The sequence below is a fragment of the Salvelinus namaycush genome, chromosome 30 (assembly GCF_016432855.1).
Source record: "Salvelinus namaycush isolate Seneca chromosome 30, SaNama_1.0, whole genome shotgun sequence".
In the NCBI taxonomy this organism is placed as follows: domain Eukaryota; kingdom Metazoa; phylum Chordata; class Actinopteri; order Salmoniformes; family Salmonidae; genus Salvelinus; species Salvelinus namaycush.
The window spans coordinates 9,288,709-9,306,166 of record NC_052336.1 but is presented as its reverse complement, the minus strand read 5'-3'; the positions used below and the strand labels follow the sequence as shown (position 1 = coordinate 9,306,166).

Genomic DNA, 17,458 nt, shown 5'->3' with positions numbered 1-17,458 from the left:
ACTCAGTCATGGAATAGATTTTGTACAATATGGTACTGGAAAAAAATAGTGTGGACCTGAGTGAGGTGGCGGTACAAGGAACTCTCTCTCTGATCACTGGTTAGACGGATAATGACCAAGCAACTGAATGACCAAGGAGACAGCTCACACACACAGCTCACTGCCTCGAACTCACAAACCAGCATTGATGTAAAATGGTGCCGGAAGAAATGGCAGAAGTTTTACGGGCGCCCAACCAATTGTGCTATAATGTGTTTTTTTTTGCGTTATTTGTATCTTATTTTGTACATAATGTTTCTGCAACCGTATCTTACGGCAGAAAAGAGCTTCTGGATATCAGGACAGCGATCACTCACCTCGGATTAGACAAAGATTTTTTCTTCAATAAGCAGGACGCACAGGACATACTCCTAACACCTGACAAGGCCAACATCCCAGTTATTGGCAAGAGGAAGAGACGCAGGTACAGAGGACACTGCGCGGGATGCCTCGTTAGGGTCCGCCGACGGCGAGTGGGAAATTTCACGGAATCGTGGCTGAATGACGACATGGATATTCAGCTAGCGGGATATACGCTGCACCGGCAAGTTAGAACAGCACACTCCGGTAAGACGAGGGGGGGCGGTCTGTGCCTATTTGTAAATAACAGCTGGTGCATGAAATCTAAGGGAGTCTCTAGATTTTGCTCGCCTGAAGTCGAGTATATTGTGATAAATTGCAGGCCACACTACTTGCCTAGAGAGTTTTCAGCTACACTTTTCGTGGCTGTTTATTTACCACCACAGACAGATGCTGGCACTAAGACTGCACTCAGTCAGCTGTATAAGGAAATAAGCAAACAGGAAACCACTCACCCAGAGGCGGCCCTCCTAGTGGCCGGAGACTTTAATGCAGGGAAACTTAAATCAGTTCTACCTCATTTCTATCAAAATGTTAAATGTGCAACCAGAGGGGAAAAAATTCTAGATCACCTGTACTCCACACACAGAGACGCGTACAAAGCTCTCCCTCGCCCTCCATTTGGTAAATCCGACCACAACTCTATCCTCCTGATTCCTGCTTACAAGCTAAATTTAAAGCAGGAAGCACCAGTGACTCGGTCTATAAAAAAGTGGTCAGATGAAGCAGATGCTAAACTACAGGACTGTTTTGCTATCACAGACTGGAACATGGAACATTCTTCCGATGGCATTGAGGAGTACACCACATCAGTCACTGGCTTTATCAATAAGTGCATTGAGGACGTCGTCCCCACAGTGACTGTACGTACATACCCCAAACAGAAGCCATGGATTACAGGCAACATTCGCACTGAGCTAAAGGGTAGAGCTGCCGCTTTCAAGGTGCGGGACTCTAACCCGGAAGCTTACAAGAAATCCTGCTATGCCGTGCGACGAACCATCAAACAGGCAAAGCCTCAATACAGGGCTAAGATTGAATCATACTACACCGGCTCCGACGCTCGTCTTATGTGGCAGGGCTTGCAAACTATTACAGACTACAAAGGGAAGCACAGCCGCGAGCTGCCCAGTGACACGAGCCTACCAGACGAGCTAAATCACTTCTATGCTCGCTTCGAGGCAAGCAACACTGAGGCATGCATGAGAGCATCAGCTGTTCCGGACGACTGTGTGATCATGCTCTCTGTAGCCGACGTGAGTAAGACCTTGAAAAGGTCAACATTCACAAGGCTGTGGGGGCAGACGGATTACCAGGACGTGTGCTCCGGGCATGTGCTGACCCAACTGGCAGGTATCTTCACTGACATTTTCAACATGTCCCTGATTGAGTCTGTAATACCAACATGTTTCAAGCAGACCACCATAGTCCCTGTGCCCAAGAACACGAAGGCAACCTGCCTAAATGAATAAAGACCCGTAGCACTCATGTCCGTAGCCATGAAGTGCTTTGAAAGGCTGGTAATGGCTCACATCAACACCATTACCCCAGAAACCCTAGACCCACTAAAATGTGCATACCGCCCAAACAGATCCACAGATGATGCAATCTCTATTGCACTCCACACTGCCCTTTCCCACGTGGACAAAAGGAACACCTATGTGAGAATGCTATTCATTGACTACAGCTCAGCGTTCAACACCATAGTACCCTCGAAGCTCATCACTAAGCTAAGGACCCTGGGACTAAACACATCCCTCTGCTACTGGATCCTGGACTTCCTGACGTGCCGCCCCCAGGTGATGAGGGTAGGTAGCAACACATCTGCAACGCTGATCCTCAACACTGGAACCCCCCAGGGGTGCGTGCTCAGTCCCCTCCTGTACTCCCTGTTCACTCACGACTGCATGGTCAGGCACGACTCCAACACCATCATTAAGTTTGCAGACGACACAACAGTGGTAGGCCTGATCACTGACAACGACGAGACAGCCTATAGGGAGGAGGTCAGAAACTTGGCCGGGTGGTGCCAGAATAACAACCAATCCCTTAATGTAACCAAGACTAAGGAGATGATTGTGGACTACAGGAAAAGGAGGGCCAAGCACGCCCCCATTCTCATCGACGGGGCTGTAGTGGAGCAGGTTGAGAGCTTCAAGTTCCTTGGTGTCCACATTACCAACAAACTAGAATGGTCCAAACACACCAAGACAGTCGTGAAGAGGGCACGACAAAGCCTATTCCCCCTCAGGAAACTAAAAAGATTTGGCATGGGTCCTGAGATCCTCAAAAGGTTCTACAGCTGCAACATCGAGAGCATCCTGACTGGTTGCATAACTGCCTGGTAGGGCAATTGCTCGGCCTCCGACCGCAAGTCGCTACAGAGGGTGGTGCGTACGGCCCAGTACATCACTGGGGCTAAGCTGTCTGCCATCCAGGACCTCTACACCAGGCGGTGTCAGAGGAAGGCCCTAAAAATTGTCAAAGACCCCAGCCACCCCAGTCATAGACTGTTCTCTACTACTGCATTGCAAGCGGTACCGGAGTGCAAAGTCTAGGACAGTTTTTACCCCCAAGCCATAAGACTCCTGAACAGGTAATCAAATGGCTACCCAGACTATTTGGACTGTCCCCCCCCCCCCCCCCCCCCCCCAACCCCTCTTTTACGCCGCTGCTACTCTCTGTTTATCATATATGCATAGTCACTTTAACTATACATTCATGTACATACTACCTCAATTGGCCCGACCAACCAGTGCTCCCGCACATTGGCTAACTGTATTGTGTCCCGCCAACCACCTGGTATATTGGCCATATACCACAAACCCCTGAGGTGCCTTATTGCTATTATAAACTGTTTACCAACGTTTTTTAATTTATTTAACCTTTATTTAACTAGGCAAGTCAGTTAAGAGCAAATTCTTACTTACAATGACGGCCTACACTGGTCAAACCCGGACGACGCTGGGCCAATTGTGTGCTGCCCTATGGGCTTCCCAATCACAACCGGTTGTGATTCAGCCTGGATCAGAACCAGGGTGTCTGTAGTGATGCCTCTAGCATTGAGATGCAGTGTCTTAGACCGCTGCGCCACTCAGGAGCTCATATACCACACCCCCTCGTGACTTACTGCTTAAAACTTCTTAAGGCTAGGGGGCAGTATTTTCGTTTTTGGCTAAAAAAACGTACCCATTTGAAACTGCCTATTTCTCAGCCCCCGAAACTAGAATATGCATATAATTGTCAGATTAGGATAGAAAACACTCTGATGTTTCCAAAACTGTCAAAATTTTGTCTGTGAGTTAAACAGAACTGATATTGCAGGCTAAAACCTGAGGAAAATCCGATCAGGAAGTGCCCCTGTTTTTGAAACCTCTCTGTTCCTATGCATCCCTATTGCCCATTTAAAGGGATATCAACCAGACTCCTTTTTCTATGGCTTCCCTAAGGTGTCAACAGCCTTTAGACATAGTTTCAGGCTTTTATTTTGAAGAATGAGCGTGAACGACCACATTGCGTAAGTGGATAGGTGGGGGCTCTCAGAGTGAGTTGTGCGCAAAAGAGAAAGGCAGCCATTGTTACTTCCGGTCCTAGTGAAAAGCCAACTGTCCCGGTTGATATATTATCGAATAGATATTTGAAAAACACCCTGAGGATGGATTATAAAAAACGTTTGACATGTTTCTGTGGACATTATGGATATAATTTGGAATTTTTGTCTGCGTTGTCGTGACCGCTCTTTCCGGTGGATTCCTGGGCATAACGCAACAAACTAACGGAGGTATTTGGATATAAAAAATATCTTTATGGAACAAAAGGAACATTTGTTGTCTAACTGGGAGTCTCGTGAGTGAAAACATCCGAAGATCATCAAAGGTAAACTATTAATTTGATTGCTTTTCTGATTTTCGTGACCAATTTACCTGATGCTAAGTGTACTTATTGTTTTGTCGAGCGATCGATAAACTTACACAAACGCTTGTATTGCTTTTGCTGTAAAGCATAATTTCAAAATCTGAGACGACAGGTGGATTAACAAAAGGCTAAGCTGTGTTTTGCATTATTGCACTTGTGATTTCATGAATATGAATATTTTCTAGTAATATTATTTACCTGTGGCGATATGCTACGCTATGCTATTCAGCGTTGCTGATGACAATTATCCCGGATCCGGGATGGGTGGTTCAGAAAGGTTAATTAGAAAGCCTTCATATTTCTGTTTGGCAGTTTATCAACTCTAAAGCTGATCCTTTAGTTGTCCTAGCCCTCATTAAAACTGTTACACACACACACACACACACACACACACACACACACACACACACACACACACACACACACACACACACACACACACACACACACACACACACACACACACACACACACACACACACACACACACACACACACACGTACACACAGAAGCATCTGTCAAACCACCGGCCAAAAGTTCACTAGGCTGGCCTTGTATGAGAGCACTTTGTCAAACCAGATTATCCAGAGCACAAGTACACCAGTGACATAAAGATATTACAGCTATGGTTAGGAGGACAGGGAGGAGGGAGAGGGAGAGGAAGAGGAATGGACCAACACAGCAGCTTTTGGATGTGGGATGAACAGAGGGATGGAGGGAGAGGTGAAGTTAGTCCATTATCTGTTCTAGAGCCTCAACCTCCTGGCCTGCTTTCTCTGTTCTAGGAGTTCTGACACAGCTAGGAGAAAGATGGAGGGGTGAGGAGAGAGGGTGGGTGGGTGAGAGAAACAGACAGCGCCATAGGGAAAGATAGTGAGGAATGAGGATGTCTCTGAATCAGAGGTTTTCATTCTGCCCCGGGGCTGCTATAGAGCTCTTTACTACCGGTATGGCCGCCCATACCAGGGCCGCCCATGAGAGACATCCTCATTCCTCACTATCTTTCCCTATGGCGCTGTCTGTTTCTCTCACCCACCCACCCTCTCTCCTCACCCCTCCATCTTTCTCCTAGCTGTGTTACCCAAATCAGCCTTCCCCACACGACATACACTGTCCTTCCATATAACAAGAGGCTACATACAGCGTTCCACAACCTGGATTGTAGCAATATCACTGTTAGTACCTTTGATGAGGTAGGGGTGGTTGCAACACTTCCTCAGCTCCATCATGGTGTTGACCAGGTTGGGGACGTTGGCCTGGCCGACTCCTTTAGACAGGAAGGAGAAGTTCTTCTCTAGGATGGCTCTGTAGTACTTCTTCTGGATGTTGGTCAGCTCCACCTGACCACATTATTTACAAACATTCAATTATATAAGACAATACACAGAAACCACATCAGTCAGCAAAACTAAGACAATAAAACACAAATACTCAATCTCAAGCACACACACACACACACAAAACGCACACACAACGCACACACCTCAATGATGGTTTCCTCCTTAGGAGCCAGCTTCTTCTCCACGTCCTCCTTGAGACGACGCAGCATCATGGGCTTCAGGATGGCCTGCAACTTCTGGACCTGAGAGAGACCGAGATATGCATGTTCATATATGGATGGACGCATGCATACGCACTCATACACACAGACACAGTTTACAGTAATATGTGAAGCTTTTTGACCTGAGACACATAGAGACGGATACAGAGAGATGGAAGATACAGGTTAACATGTGGAGAGTCTGGAATGGAAACGCACTCTTTCACGCACCCACCCACACACGCACCCACCCAAACACGCACCCACCCACACACATGATTTTAACCAGAGGTGCTGAAGGATTAGCAGGATTAAGAGGGGTTGACCATGGGCCGGTCAGTGGTACTATGATTGTCAAACCAGTACAATACACTGAGTGTACAAAACATTAGGAACACCTTAGAAATCCTTCTTTAACCTGTCTCCTCTCCTTCATCTACACCTGCTTTCCATGACATAGACTGACCAGGTGAATCATGGTGAAACCTATGATCCCTTATTAAATCCACTTCAATCAGTGTAGATGAAGGGGAGGAGACAGGATAAAGAAGGATTTTTAATCCTTGAGACAATTGAGACATGGATTGGGTATGTGTGCCATTCAGAGGATGAATGGGCAAGACAAAATATTTAAGTGCCTTTGAACGGGGTGTGGTAGTAGATGCCAGGCGCACCCGTTTGAGTGTGTCAATAACTGCAACGCTGCTGGGTTTTTCACATTTAACAGACTGATGAAGTCCATGAAGTTGATAATAGGGGTTCTAAATAACTGATCAGCATAATGCTAAAGGGAGTTATAACATACCTTTCCAAACCAGCACTCTGTGTGTGTGAGTGTGTGAGTGAGTGAGTGAGTGAGTGAGTGAGTGAGTGAGTGAGTGAGTGAGTGAGTGAGTGAGTGAGAGTGAGAGAAAGTGAGAGTGAGTGTGAGTGTGAGAGAGAGAGAGAGAGAGAGAGAGAGAGAGTGTGTGAGTGTGAGAGAGAGAGAGTGTGAGTGTGAGAGAGAGAGAGAGAGAGAGAGAGAGAGAGAGAGAGAGAGAGAGAGAGAGAGAGAGTGAGAGAGAGAGAGAGAGCGAGAGAGCTCTATTCTCCTTCAGAGTTCCATCTGTACCAACAGGATCATTATCTCCACACACTGACACACTGTTCAAACACCAGGTGGGGTGAGTGGGGAAAAACACACTCATGTCCCCTGATACCATATGAAAACAAATTAGCTTCTGTATTAATAATCATATTCATTATGATCAGTGATGGTAAAGGACACACTCACACACAGGCAGAGACTAAACTATAACACACAGTATTTCTCACATACACACTTTGTTGATAGGAACCCAACAACATAATACTCACACACTGACAGCGACACACTTGATACGAACCCAACAACCACATGATAGAATCACACAGCCTCACCTGCTCCTCAGTCTTGAGGTCTCCAAACTCCAGCATGAAGGTGTTCTCTGAGGGGAAGCTTTGAGGCTCCAGGAAGTGCAGCAGACTGAACAGCTCCTCTACCGTGTTCTGGAGGGGGGTCCCTGTAAGGAGAACTTTGTGTTCCTGGAGAGAGAGGAGAGGGAAGAGAGAGATGTGAGTTAGAAACAATACAAGACACACAGCATTGGAACTCCAACCTACAAGCTGTGCCTCCATTGAACACAACTACAGAGAGAGGGGAGACCTCAATCACAAACAATCTTAAGATCCAACCAGATTGGTGTACAGTGATGGTTACCATTAGGGCACGTTTCACTGCTTCTCTCCACACACAAATAAGATATTGATTTGAGACACACGAGGCCTAGGATCTCAAACATTCAAGCTGTAATGGCTGCATTTCTACCCTTTGCTCAGTTCTGCCCTACAGTATGCTCAGTGACTTGGACATACCAGATTCATGAGCTTAAAGCCCTCTAGCAGCTTGCAGTTCTTGTTCTTGAGGCGATGGGCCTCGTCGATGATGACGCAGCGCCACTCGATGGCGTTGAGCTCTGGACAGCCGCCCAGGATCATCTCAAAGGTGGTGATGAGGGCGTGGAACTTGTAGGCTCCCCGCACCACACGACCCTGGAGGGAAACCAGGAAGAAACGCACAGGGAGTCAATACAACTCTTCCATTCATTCAGCTTTTCTCATTCTCAATGGTTGAGTGTATAATGCCTTGTAAAGAAATATCAGTGATTTCAATCATTTGAAAAGACAGAATATAAAGATGGTCCTTGAGAAATATACCATTCTCATATCTAGTGAGACATCCTGCGCAGTGTGTGTGATTCCCTGTGTGTTAAGGTGATTCCCTGTGTGTTAAGGTGATTCCATGTGTGTTAAGTTGATTCCCTGTGTGTTAAGGTGATTCCCTGTGTGTTAAGGTGATTCCCTGTGTGTTAAGGTGATTCCCTGTGTGTTAAGGTGATTCCCTGTGTGTTAAGTTGATTCCCTGTGTGTTAAGTTGATTCCCTGTGTGTTAAGGTGATTCCCTGTGTGTTAAGGTGATTCCCTGTGTTCTAAGGCGATTCCCTGTGTGTTAAGGTCATTCCCTGTGTGCTAAGGTCATTCCCTGTGTGCTAAGGTGATTGCCTGTGTGTTAAGGTGATTCCCTGTGTGTTAAGGTGATTCCCTGTGTGTTAAGGGGATTCCCTGTGTGTTAAGGTGATTCCCTGTGTGTTAAGGTGATTCCCTGTGTGTTAAGGTGATTCCCTGTGTGTTAAGGTGATTCCCTGTGTGTTAAGGTGATTCCCTGTGTGTTAAGTTGATTCCCTGTGTGTTAAGGTGATTCCCTGTGTGTTAAGGTGATTCCCTGTGTGTTAAGGGGATTCCCTGTGTGTTAAGGGGATTCCCTGTGTGTTAAGGGGATTCCCTGTGTGTTGAGGTGATTCCCTGTGTGTTAAGGTGATTCCCTGTGTGTTAAGGTGATTCCCTGTGTGTTAAGGGGATTCCCTGTGTGTTAAGGGGATTCCCTGTGTGTTAAGGGTTAAGTTGATTCCCTGTGTGTTAAGGTGATTCCCTGTGTGTTAAGGTGATTCCATGTGTGTTAAGGGTTAAGGGGATTCCCTGTGTGTTAAGGGGATTCCCTGTGTGTTAAGGTGATTCCCTGTGTGTTAAGGTGATTCCCTGTGTGTTAAGGTGATTCCCTGTGTGTTAAGGTGATTCCCTGTGTGTTAAGGGGATTCCCTGTGTGTTAAGGGGATTCCCTGTGTGTTAAGGGTTAAGGTGATTCCCTGTGTGTTAAGGTGATTCCATGTGTGTTAAAGTGATTCCATGTGTGTTAAAGTGATTCCATGTGTGTTAAGGTGATTCCCTGTGTGTTAAGGTGATTCCCTGTGTGTTAAGGTGATTCCCTGTGTGTTAAGGTGATTCCCTGTGTGTTAAGGTGATTCCCTGTGTGTTAAGGGGTGAGCCGTGCTGTAAGAATAAGCCCTGTGGTGCCACAGTGACATCACAGTCTTCCAGTGAGACAGCCTGGTGGCAGCTCATCTTTCCTCTCCTCCCTCATCTGTTCTTCCCCTCCTCCCTTGTTACATTTGCATACTAAGATCTCCTAACCGCTGTCTGTCATTCTACATTACTCTGCCAACAACTGCAGAAAAAACCTTTTCCCAGGGCTTCCGCCTGACATGTGCCACCCTTCAAACCCTTCTCATGTGCCTTTCAATTGAGTCCTGCTTTCAAGTTTCAAGCTTTAATGTCACATGCACAAGTACAGTGAAAGGCCCAACAATGCAGTAATCAATAACAATGTAATACTAAAAATAATAAGGTAGAACAAAGACACACAAGATATAAAATAAGAAATAAGAAGAACACGATAAAGTAAGTAAGCATACTATATACAGGGTCAGTTCCAGTAGCATATTTATAATGTGAAGGGATACTGGATCGATAGAGGCAGATATGTGTTGGGGTAAGGTGACTAGGCATGCTGGAACATGACAGTCATGCTACTCAATCTCAGTATCTCTCTCTCTCATTATGTAGCCTGCAAGCTCTCCGTGGACAAATCTCTTTGTCCGACTGAGCATCTCTGATATCATGTCACTATTCCCTGAAACACAATAGAACAAATACTGTCATTACTTTAATGGAACAGAGAAACACCTGAGTTTCACTTAATCTTTCACAGCTAATGATGTGCATCACATTATCTCCTGTTCTTCGTCCCCATTATGAGATGCTGGCTGCCAGCGGGTTTCAAGGCCCTTTTGCTGTTGTTCTGACAACCACCACCTCCCCTCATCAGAGAACAACTTTTTGAAATGTCAAGGACCCATCTGTTGTTGACATTGTTGTTCATCTGTGGGTCCTTGATGTGGGTCCCTGACTATACATCTCGTACGGCTCGCCTGTGTTGTTTATTTATGTTGTTGTTTACCTGTGTGTCCCTGAAGTACATCTCATACTGCTGCAGCATCTGCCTGCTGACCATGGAGCCGTGGTAGACAATGACGTTGAGGTGGGTCCACGTTCTGAACTCCCTCTCCCAGTTGGCGATGGTGGAGAGGGGGGCGATGATGAGGAAGGGGCCCCTGATGCCCAAACGCCAGATCTCCTCCAGAAACGTGATGGACTGGATGGTCTTCCCCAGACCCATCTCATCTGCCAGGATACAGTTCCGTCTGTCAGGGAGGAAGAGAGGGAGAGAGGGGTGGGGTGCAGGGAGGGAGTAAGAAAGGAGTGAGAGGAAGCGAGAGGGGGGTTGGAGGAAGAGAGAGAGAGAGAGACATTACAGTCCCAAAACATGTATAGAGTAGTTGTGGTCCTGTCTGATATTGATATTAAGTGATGAGACTGGGCTGAACAGAATCCTTCCTCTAGTAGCCAGGCAGAACATTAATCTGGTTGTCCAAAGGGTGGGGGTGTTACAGTGAATCTTGACATTAATTGCAAAGAGCAGATACTCCCACTTGCTTCCTATACTTTTTTCCTTAATCTTAAAGGCTCGGTGCAGTCAAAAACAGGATTTCCTATGTTTTATAAATATTTCCTCAATATGAGGATGGAATAATACTCTGAAATTGTGAAAATTATGATAATGCCCTTTTAGTGTAAGAGCTGATTGAAAATACCTGCTGAAATTTCAGCCTGTTTTGGTGGGATGTTGTTTTGTCCTGCCTGGTAACATCACAGTAAATTAGTTGATAGACCAATAAAAAAGAGAGTTCCAAACCTTTCTGCCAATAACAGTTAGTTTTCAGTTTTCCCCTCCCCACTCAGACCCCTCCCAGGCAGCCCTGGCAAAATTCTTGCTTGAGAAATTGCTCTCTGCTAAGAAGCAATTTTTTTCCCCCCTGAATGTTTTAAGGTACTTGATTGTTACCGAAAAATAATTTGATAGAGATAAAAAAGTGCTGCATTGGACCTTTAAGAACTTCACAGCACTCTGAAACACAGTCCCAGTAGCAACACTACAGCCTGGCTACAGACAAACAGATGATTTGGGATGTGTTCCACACTCACTCGCTTTCTCCCTTGATCTGTCTCTCCATCTTTCTCTCTCCTTTGCTCTGTCTCTCCATCTTTCTCTCTCCTTTGCTCTGTCTCTCTATATCTCTGTCTCCCTCTGTAGCTCTCCATCTTTCTCTCTCTGTCTTCCTCCTCTTCCCTTTCCCCACAAGCAGCCGGGGTGGCAGCGTAACCTAGTGGTTAGAGTGTTGGACTAGTAACTGAAAGGTTGCAAGATCGAATCCCAGAGCTGACAAGGTACAAATCTGTCATTCTACCCCTGAACAAGGCAGTTAACCCACTGTTCCTAGGCTGTCATTGTAAATAAGAATTTGTTCTTAACTGACATGCCTAGTTAAATAAAGGTAATAAAAAGAGGATGTTGATAGTAGAACAGTGAACAATCCACAAGCCTCTGTGGGCCAATCCACAAGCCTCAGAGGCACACAGGTTAATAATGTTAACTCAGACAAATCACTGCACGCTCTAAACACAACACAGGAAAACCATTTATAATTTAACATCCACACTACCTCTGCGCAGTGACAAAGTCTCGAAACCAAATACGCTAAACTGAAAGATAAGTGAATGAAAATGTCCTCATGGGAAAAAAATTTAAGACTAAGACACAAATCAAAACAGACAACCAAGAAAACCTTAAGTCAATGAAAGCATCCTCTTTTCAAAGATAATGTAAAAAGCAAGACAGACAACCTTTCGATCTTTTCATACAGCCTATGTGGCGGAGTACAGTGTTTTCCAGTACTGTTTTGCATGTTTATGCCGTTGTGTTCATCCCTTTAAAAAAATATTATTAACCACTAGGGTTGGGCAGTATTTTCATACCGTTCCTGTACCATACCAGGGTATATGGTATTACTTAGAGCCCTGTGGACGTCGGGCCCTCATACCACCCTCATGGAGTCTGTTTCTGACCGTTTGAGCAGACACATGCACATTTGTGGCCTGCTGGAGGTCATTTTGCAGGGCTCTGGCAGTGCTCCTCCTTGCACAAAGGCGGAGGTAGCGGTCCTGCTGCTGGGTTGTTGCCCTCCTACGGCATCCTCCACGTCTCCTGATGTACTGGCCTGTCTCCTGGTAGCGCCTCCATGCTCTGGACACTACGCTGACAGACACAGCAAACCTTCTTGCCACAGCTCGCATTGATGTGCCATCCTGGATGAGCTGCACTACCTGAGCCACTTGTGTGGGTTGTAGACTCCGTCTCATGCTACCACTAGAGTGAAAGCACCGCCAGCATTCAAAAGTGACCAAAACATCAGCCAGGAAGCATAGGAACTGAGAAGTGGTCTGTGGTCACCACCTGCAGAACCACTCCTTTATTGGGGGTGTCTTGCTAATTACCTATAATTTCCACCTTTTGTCTATTCCATTTGCACAACAGCATGTGACATTTATTGTCAATCAGTGTTGCTTCCTAAGAAATTGTCCGTATTGCCCAGCGACAGCCCCGAAACCTGAAGGATCTGGAGAAGGTCTGTATGGAGGAGTGGGCCAAAATCCCTGCTGCAGTGTGTGCAAACCTGGTCAAGAACTACAGGAAATGTATGATCTCTGTAATTGCAAACAAAGGTTTCTGTACCAAATATTAAGTTCTGCTTTTCTGATGTATCAAATACTTATGTCATGCAATAAAATGCAAATTAATTACTTAAAAATCATACAATGTGATTTTCTGGATTTTTGTTTTAGATTCCGTCTCTCACAGTTGAAGTGTACCTATGATAAAAATTACAGACCTCTACATGCTTTGTAAGTAGGAAAACCTGCAAAATCGGCAGTGTATCAAATACTTGTTCTCCCCACTGTATATATATTTTAATTTTTTATTATTATGCACAAAGAAAATTCAAGCAGTAGGGATCTTGATCAAGGAGGAGATTGATTGTCTCTGCTGTAACCAAGAAGCGTGATCTTGCAAGCTAGCCACATAGCTAGCAAGTTATTAAACCAAATGCATAGCTGGCGCCATGAGCAGGAGATCATTTATCTTAGATAGTTAACTGATAGTTATAAGCAGTGACGTAGCACGCACCCCTCTGAGCTTTAGGGCGCCCCAAACCCCCCAAAAAACAAATCAAAACTAAAATCATACCATTGGTATTTCAAAATACCCCGGTATATGGTATATACGACATACCTTCCAAGCCTATTAACCACATTCTTCACAGGTTTTACATACTAAACCAAGCTAGAAGTCAGCAGGCTCTGGGCAAGCGTCTCCCTGTCTCGGTACAGACATGCTGTCAGCTCACTGCTTCACTGGCTTCTCTTCTGCACTACTTAGCAATCTGACAGTCCAGCCCTTGTCTCTCTGGCTGGATGCAGTATGCTACAACCACAGAGCTGAAACCTAGGATCTGAAGTCTGGAACAACCCTGTGTTTCTGACTGTCAGAATCTGTTCAGGGCAGTAGAACACTGTGTGTCTGTTTGTTTGCACATGCATACAGGTACAGTGTGTGTGTGTGTGTGTGTGTGTGTGTGTGTGTGTGTGTGTGTGGGGACGTGTTTAACTATTCTTGTGAGGACCAGAAGTCCCTACAAGAATAGTAAACGAACAAAAAGTTGACCAGCTGGGGACATTTTGTTAGTCCCCACAAGGTCAAATGCTATTTCTAGGGGGTTTAGGGTTAAGGTTAGAATTAGTGTTAGGGTTAGAATTAAGTTAAATATTAAGGTTAGGAGCTAGGGTTAGATGTAGGGTTAGGGTTAGGAGCTAGGGTTAGGTTTAGGATAAAGTTTAGGTTTTTGGGTTAGGGTTAGGGTTAAGGTTAGGGTAAGAGTACGGGTTAGGATTAGGGTTAGGTTTAGGGGTTAGGGAAAATAGGATTTTGAATGGGACTGAATTGTATGTCCCCACAAGGTTAGCTGTACAAGACCGTGTGTGTGTGTGTGTGTGTGTGTGTGTTAACTCGAAATGACACAACGACAAGGTTCCAGTTTAACAAAGTTTACTATACTCTTGAATACACTACAAGGTAGCCATTACACTCAAGGCTAGGTTCATCAACCAACAGACTTCCTGCGCAAGCGCAATATTGACTGAGTGATAGCCCCGTAATAACAGAAATATAGGGATACTTAAAACATGAACCTAACAATCTCCCCCTTTCTTTAAAGACAAATAAAACATCAACAACATAATTAAATATCCAAGTATTATTCAAGATCCCCATTACAAATGGGTTGTGTGACAGTTTTTATTTGTATTACTCAAGCTGCCACTTTCCATTACTGAGAGCCTGTAGGAGCGAGAGCCTGTAGGAGCACAAGACCGGATGCTCCTTTTTTAGTCAGACAGTCAGCAAGCTGTTCCTTTGTGGTCGACCACAGAATCCGCTGGATTCTCTGTGCTTGAATAAGTTCCTTGATGCTGCTAATCTCAAAGTCTTTTCTCTGTGACAGACTTGGTTGACTTCACAGCATCAACTAATGAGTAGTTGTCAGTGACACAAACTACAGGTAGGAAGTGCCGTTTTGTCCCACCAGTGTTAACCTAGCGAAGCATCACTGAAGACAACTAGTTTCAAAGAGTCATCTTTTCCAACATGCTGAAACTTTAAAGTCACTTGTTGTGATTTCAGTTTACGAACAACTTTGTTTGCCTCATGAATGGTTTGTACAGTGGCGTGTTTTGTGTTAGATGCCAAGTTGCAACCATCAAACCAGGTCTACTCTGTCTCGCAGCCCATAAAATTTGTCCTATCTTTGACCTCAATTGACCAGCTTCAATTCCACATAGAGGGGAATTCCTTTGTACGGCTCTTGAAGAATCCATGTGGATGGGTTGAAGATTCTTGATATAGCTCTCCTGTTGCATCAGTATTTTTCCATCAACTGTAATAAACTCTATGCCAACATAAAAAAAAATAGAATGCTCCTCACGGCCAACCTAGAAAACAGCTTTGAGGTGCGGAATCACAGTTGAAGCAAAGGTCTGTGAGCCACCCCAGATAAAGTCATCAACATGACAGGCAAGTACTCCAGTCACATTGCAGTCTTGATCAAGCCAATAGAAGACTGCAGGATCCACTTGTGACGTTTTCCCACCTGTATTCAGCATTGTTGCCTTGACTTTGTTGTACCAGTAGAGTGATCCATCTGCCAGTCCATACACACACTTTTTTAGTTTCCACAGTGTTCCTTCGCTTTTAGCTTCGGGCGGAGGTCGGATGTGAATGTCCCTTGACAGCTCTGTTCCCTGCAAAAATCCAGATTTGATGTCTATGGAATTAAGTTTCCATTTTTTCTGGCAGATCACTGACATCAGCAATCTGAGTGACTCTGAGGCGCATGACGGTGAGTCTTTTGGGAGTTCTTTAGCAGCCAGCTCCTCAAAACCTCTAGCCACTAGACGTGCTTTGGGCACTATTCCAGTTAAGGATTCTTTAAGGGTACACACCCACATTGTTGAGACGCACTTTTGGCCAATGTCTTTGACTTCCTCAAACACTCCATTTTTCCTCCAATTACTGAGCTCATCTAGCTTAGCTGAGTCAAATGACACGTCCTTTGTTTCAAGTACATCATCATTTTGAATGTCATTCTGTTCTTCTCGATTTTCCATTGGTTCAATTCTGATATTATCTACAAGTGACAGGTCAGCTGACCCTGTTGTACCAGAAAGTGTAGCTGGTTCAGAGTACTGCAAGTTGTACCAGTTCTTGTGTTTTGCTTTTCCTGCTCGTCCAATGACGGTTGCTGTATGTGGAATACCACTTTCTCTGTCCATGTATTTAACAGTTTATCCAGTTTTCAGATTGGAACAACCATGTTCTCTTAACACATGTGGCTGTTGTTGAATGTTTTCCTCATTTGAACGCTCAACAGTATTACCTGTGGCATGGTTGAAGGTCTCTGCTCCATTTCCTGTGTCAGTTTCAGTGTCCATATCATTGGATGCGACATCTGATAGGTTTGTGTCTGTTACTGTGTCCTTTTTGTTATTTTCATTAGGAGACTGATTCTCAGCAACAGCCCCTCTATCTTGTTGATCATTTACTTTCCGCAATCTTGAGTGATGCACCCTGACAATCATGCCTCCGTGCCTCACAAATATCACCACACCATCTTGACCAATGACTACTCCCGGTCCTTTCCACTCTTGACGTCAACTCGTTTGTAGTACACTTTGTTTCCAGTTTCGTACTTCTCATCATCATTATTCCCTGAACTGCTGAGTAACTTCTGAAGTCTGTCAACTGTATCATGTCCAAACTGTTTGTAAAGCTTTAACAATACTTTGTGTTTTTCTTTAGTGCTCATGTTCTCTGTGTCAGTCAGAATCTCATTTTTGCATGGACTCTGTGTGATGTCTTTGTCTAAAATGTTTACACAATAGTGGCCTGAGGTAGTAAGTTCAAGAGTCACTGGTTGTTTAAACATCACTGCCTTGTCATTTTTTATGTCTAGTACAGCCTCTGCCTTCTTGAGGGAAGCTTTGCTTAATAGTAAGGGGATATCTGTAGGGACCACCTCTGTTTCAATGTGACACTTAGTCTGACCAATTTTTGCTGGTATCTTAACTCTCTTGGTAGAATGGACAATTCTCCCATCTCCAAATTTGAAAGCTCTGTTGCTTGGTGTGTCAATCATATTTTGTACTTATTTCATATTTAGTTCACTGACATAGCTATCAAGCCATTTTGCACCACACACTGTCCGTGTACATGCAGTATCAATCACAGCAGATCCTAAGGATTCAACTATAAAAATCTCAGTATCAGAAGCAGATTCATTTGAAAACAGTGTAATGTTACACTGCTCTATCTCTGTGTTTACATTTTCCTCTGTTAGTTTAACTTGTTCATTTTTATGAGGCCGGTCTTTAACCCAATGGTAAGTGCTTTGACAAATAGCACATTTCGATCTCCTTCCATATTTGTCCAGTGGATTTGTGCCGGGAAATGGCGCCCTCTTCTGGTTGTCTTGAGAACGTGACTTGTTGGCGCCTTTTCTGTGCTGCTCGGTGTAATATGCTGCGTCACTCACTTGCATTCCATCTGTTATTGGCGCGACAGATGTCTTTTCACCAAATATTATTTTTAGTGCCGACTTCATAGATGCAAAAGTCAGCACAGTACAAGCAGTCAAAGCCAACTGTTTCTCCCTACCATCTAGACAGGCAGTGTCTAGCAA

General features: G+C 44.8%; 1 protein-coding gene across 1 annotated transcript in view; it reads right to left on the bottom strand.

The window, feature by feature from the left end:
* Nucleotides 1-17,458, bottom strand: part of LOC120025112 (chromodomain-helicase-DNA-binding protein 9-like) — a 144,962-nt gene that overhangs the window by 35,202 nt on the left and 92,302 nt on the right. Inside the window, exons 12-16 of the mRNA XM_038969548.1 lie at nt 10,228-10,471; nt 7,749-7,925; nt 7,275-7,418; nt 5,799-5,897; nt 5,499-5,655 (exon numbers count right to left, since the gene is read on the bottom strand). Of these exons, the coding sequence (XP_038825476.1) occupies nt 5,499-5,655; nt 5,799-5,897; nt 7,275-7,418; nt 7,749-7,925; nt 10,228-10,471 (821 nt within the window). The remainder of the gene's footprint in view (nt 1-5,498; nt 5,656-5,798; nt 5,898-7,274; nt 7,419-7,748; nt 7,926-10,227; nt 10,472-17,458) is intronic.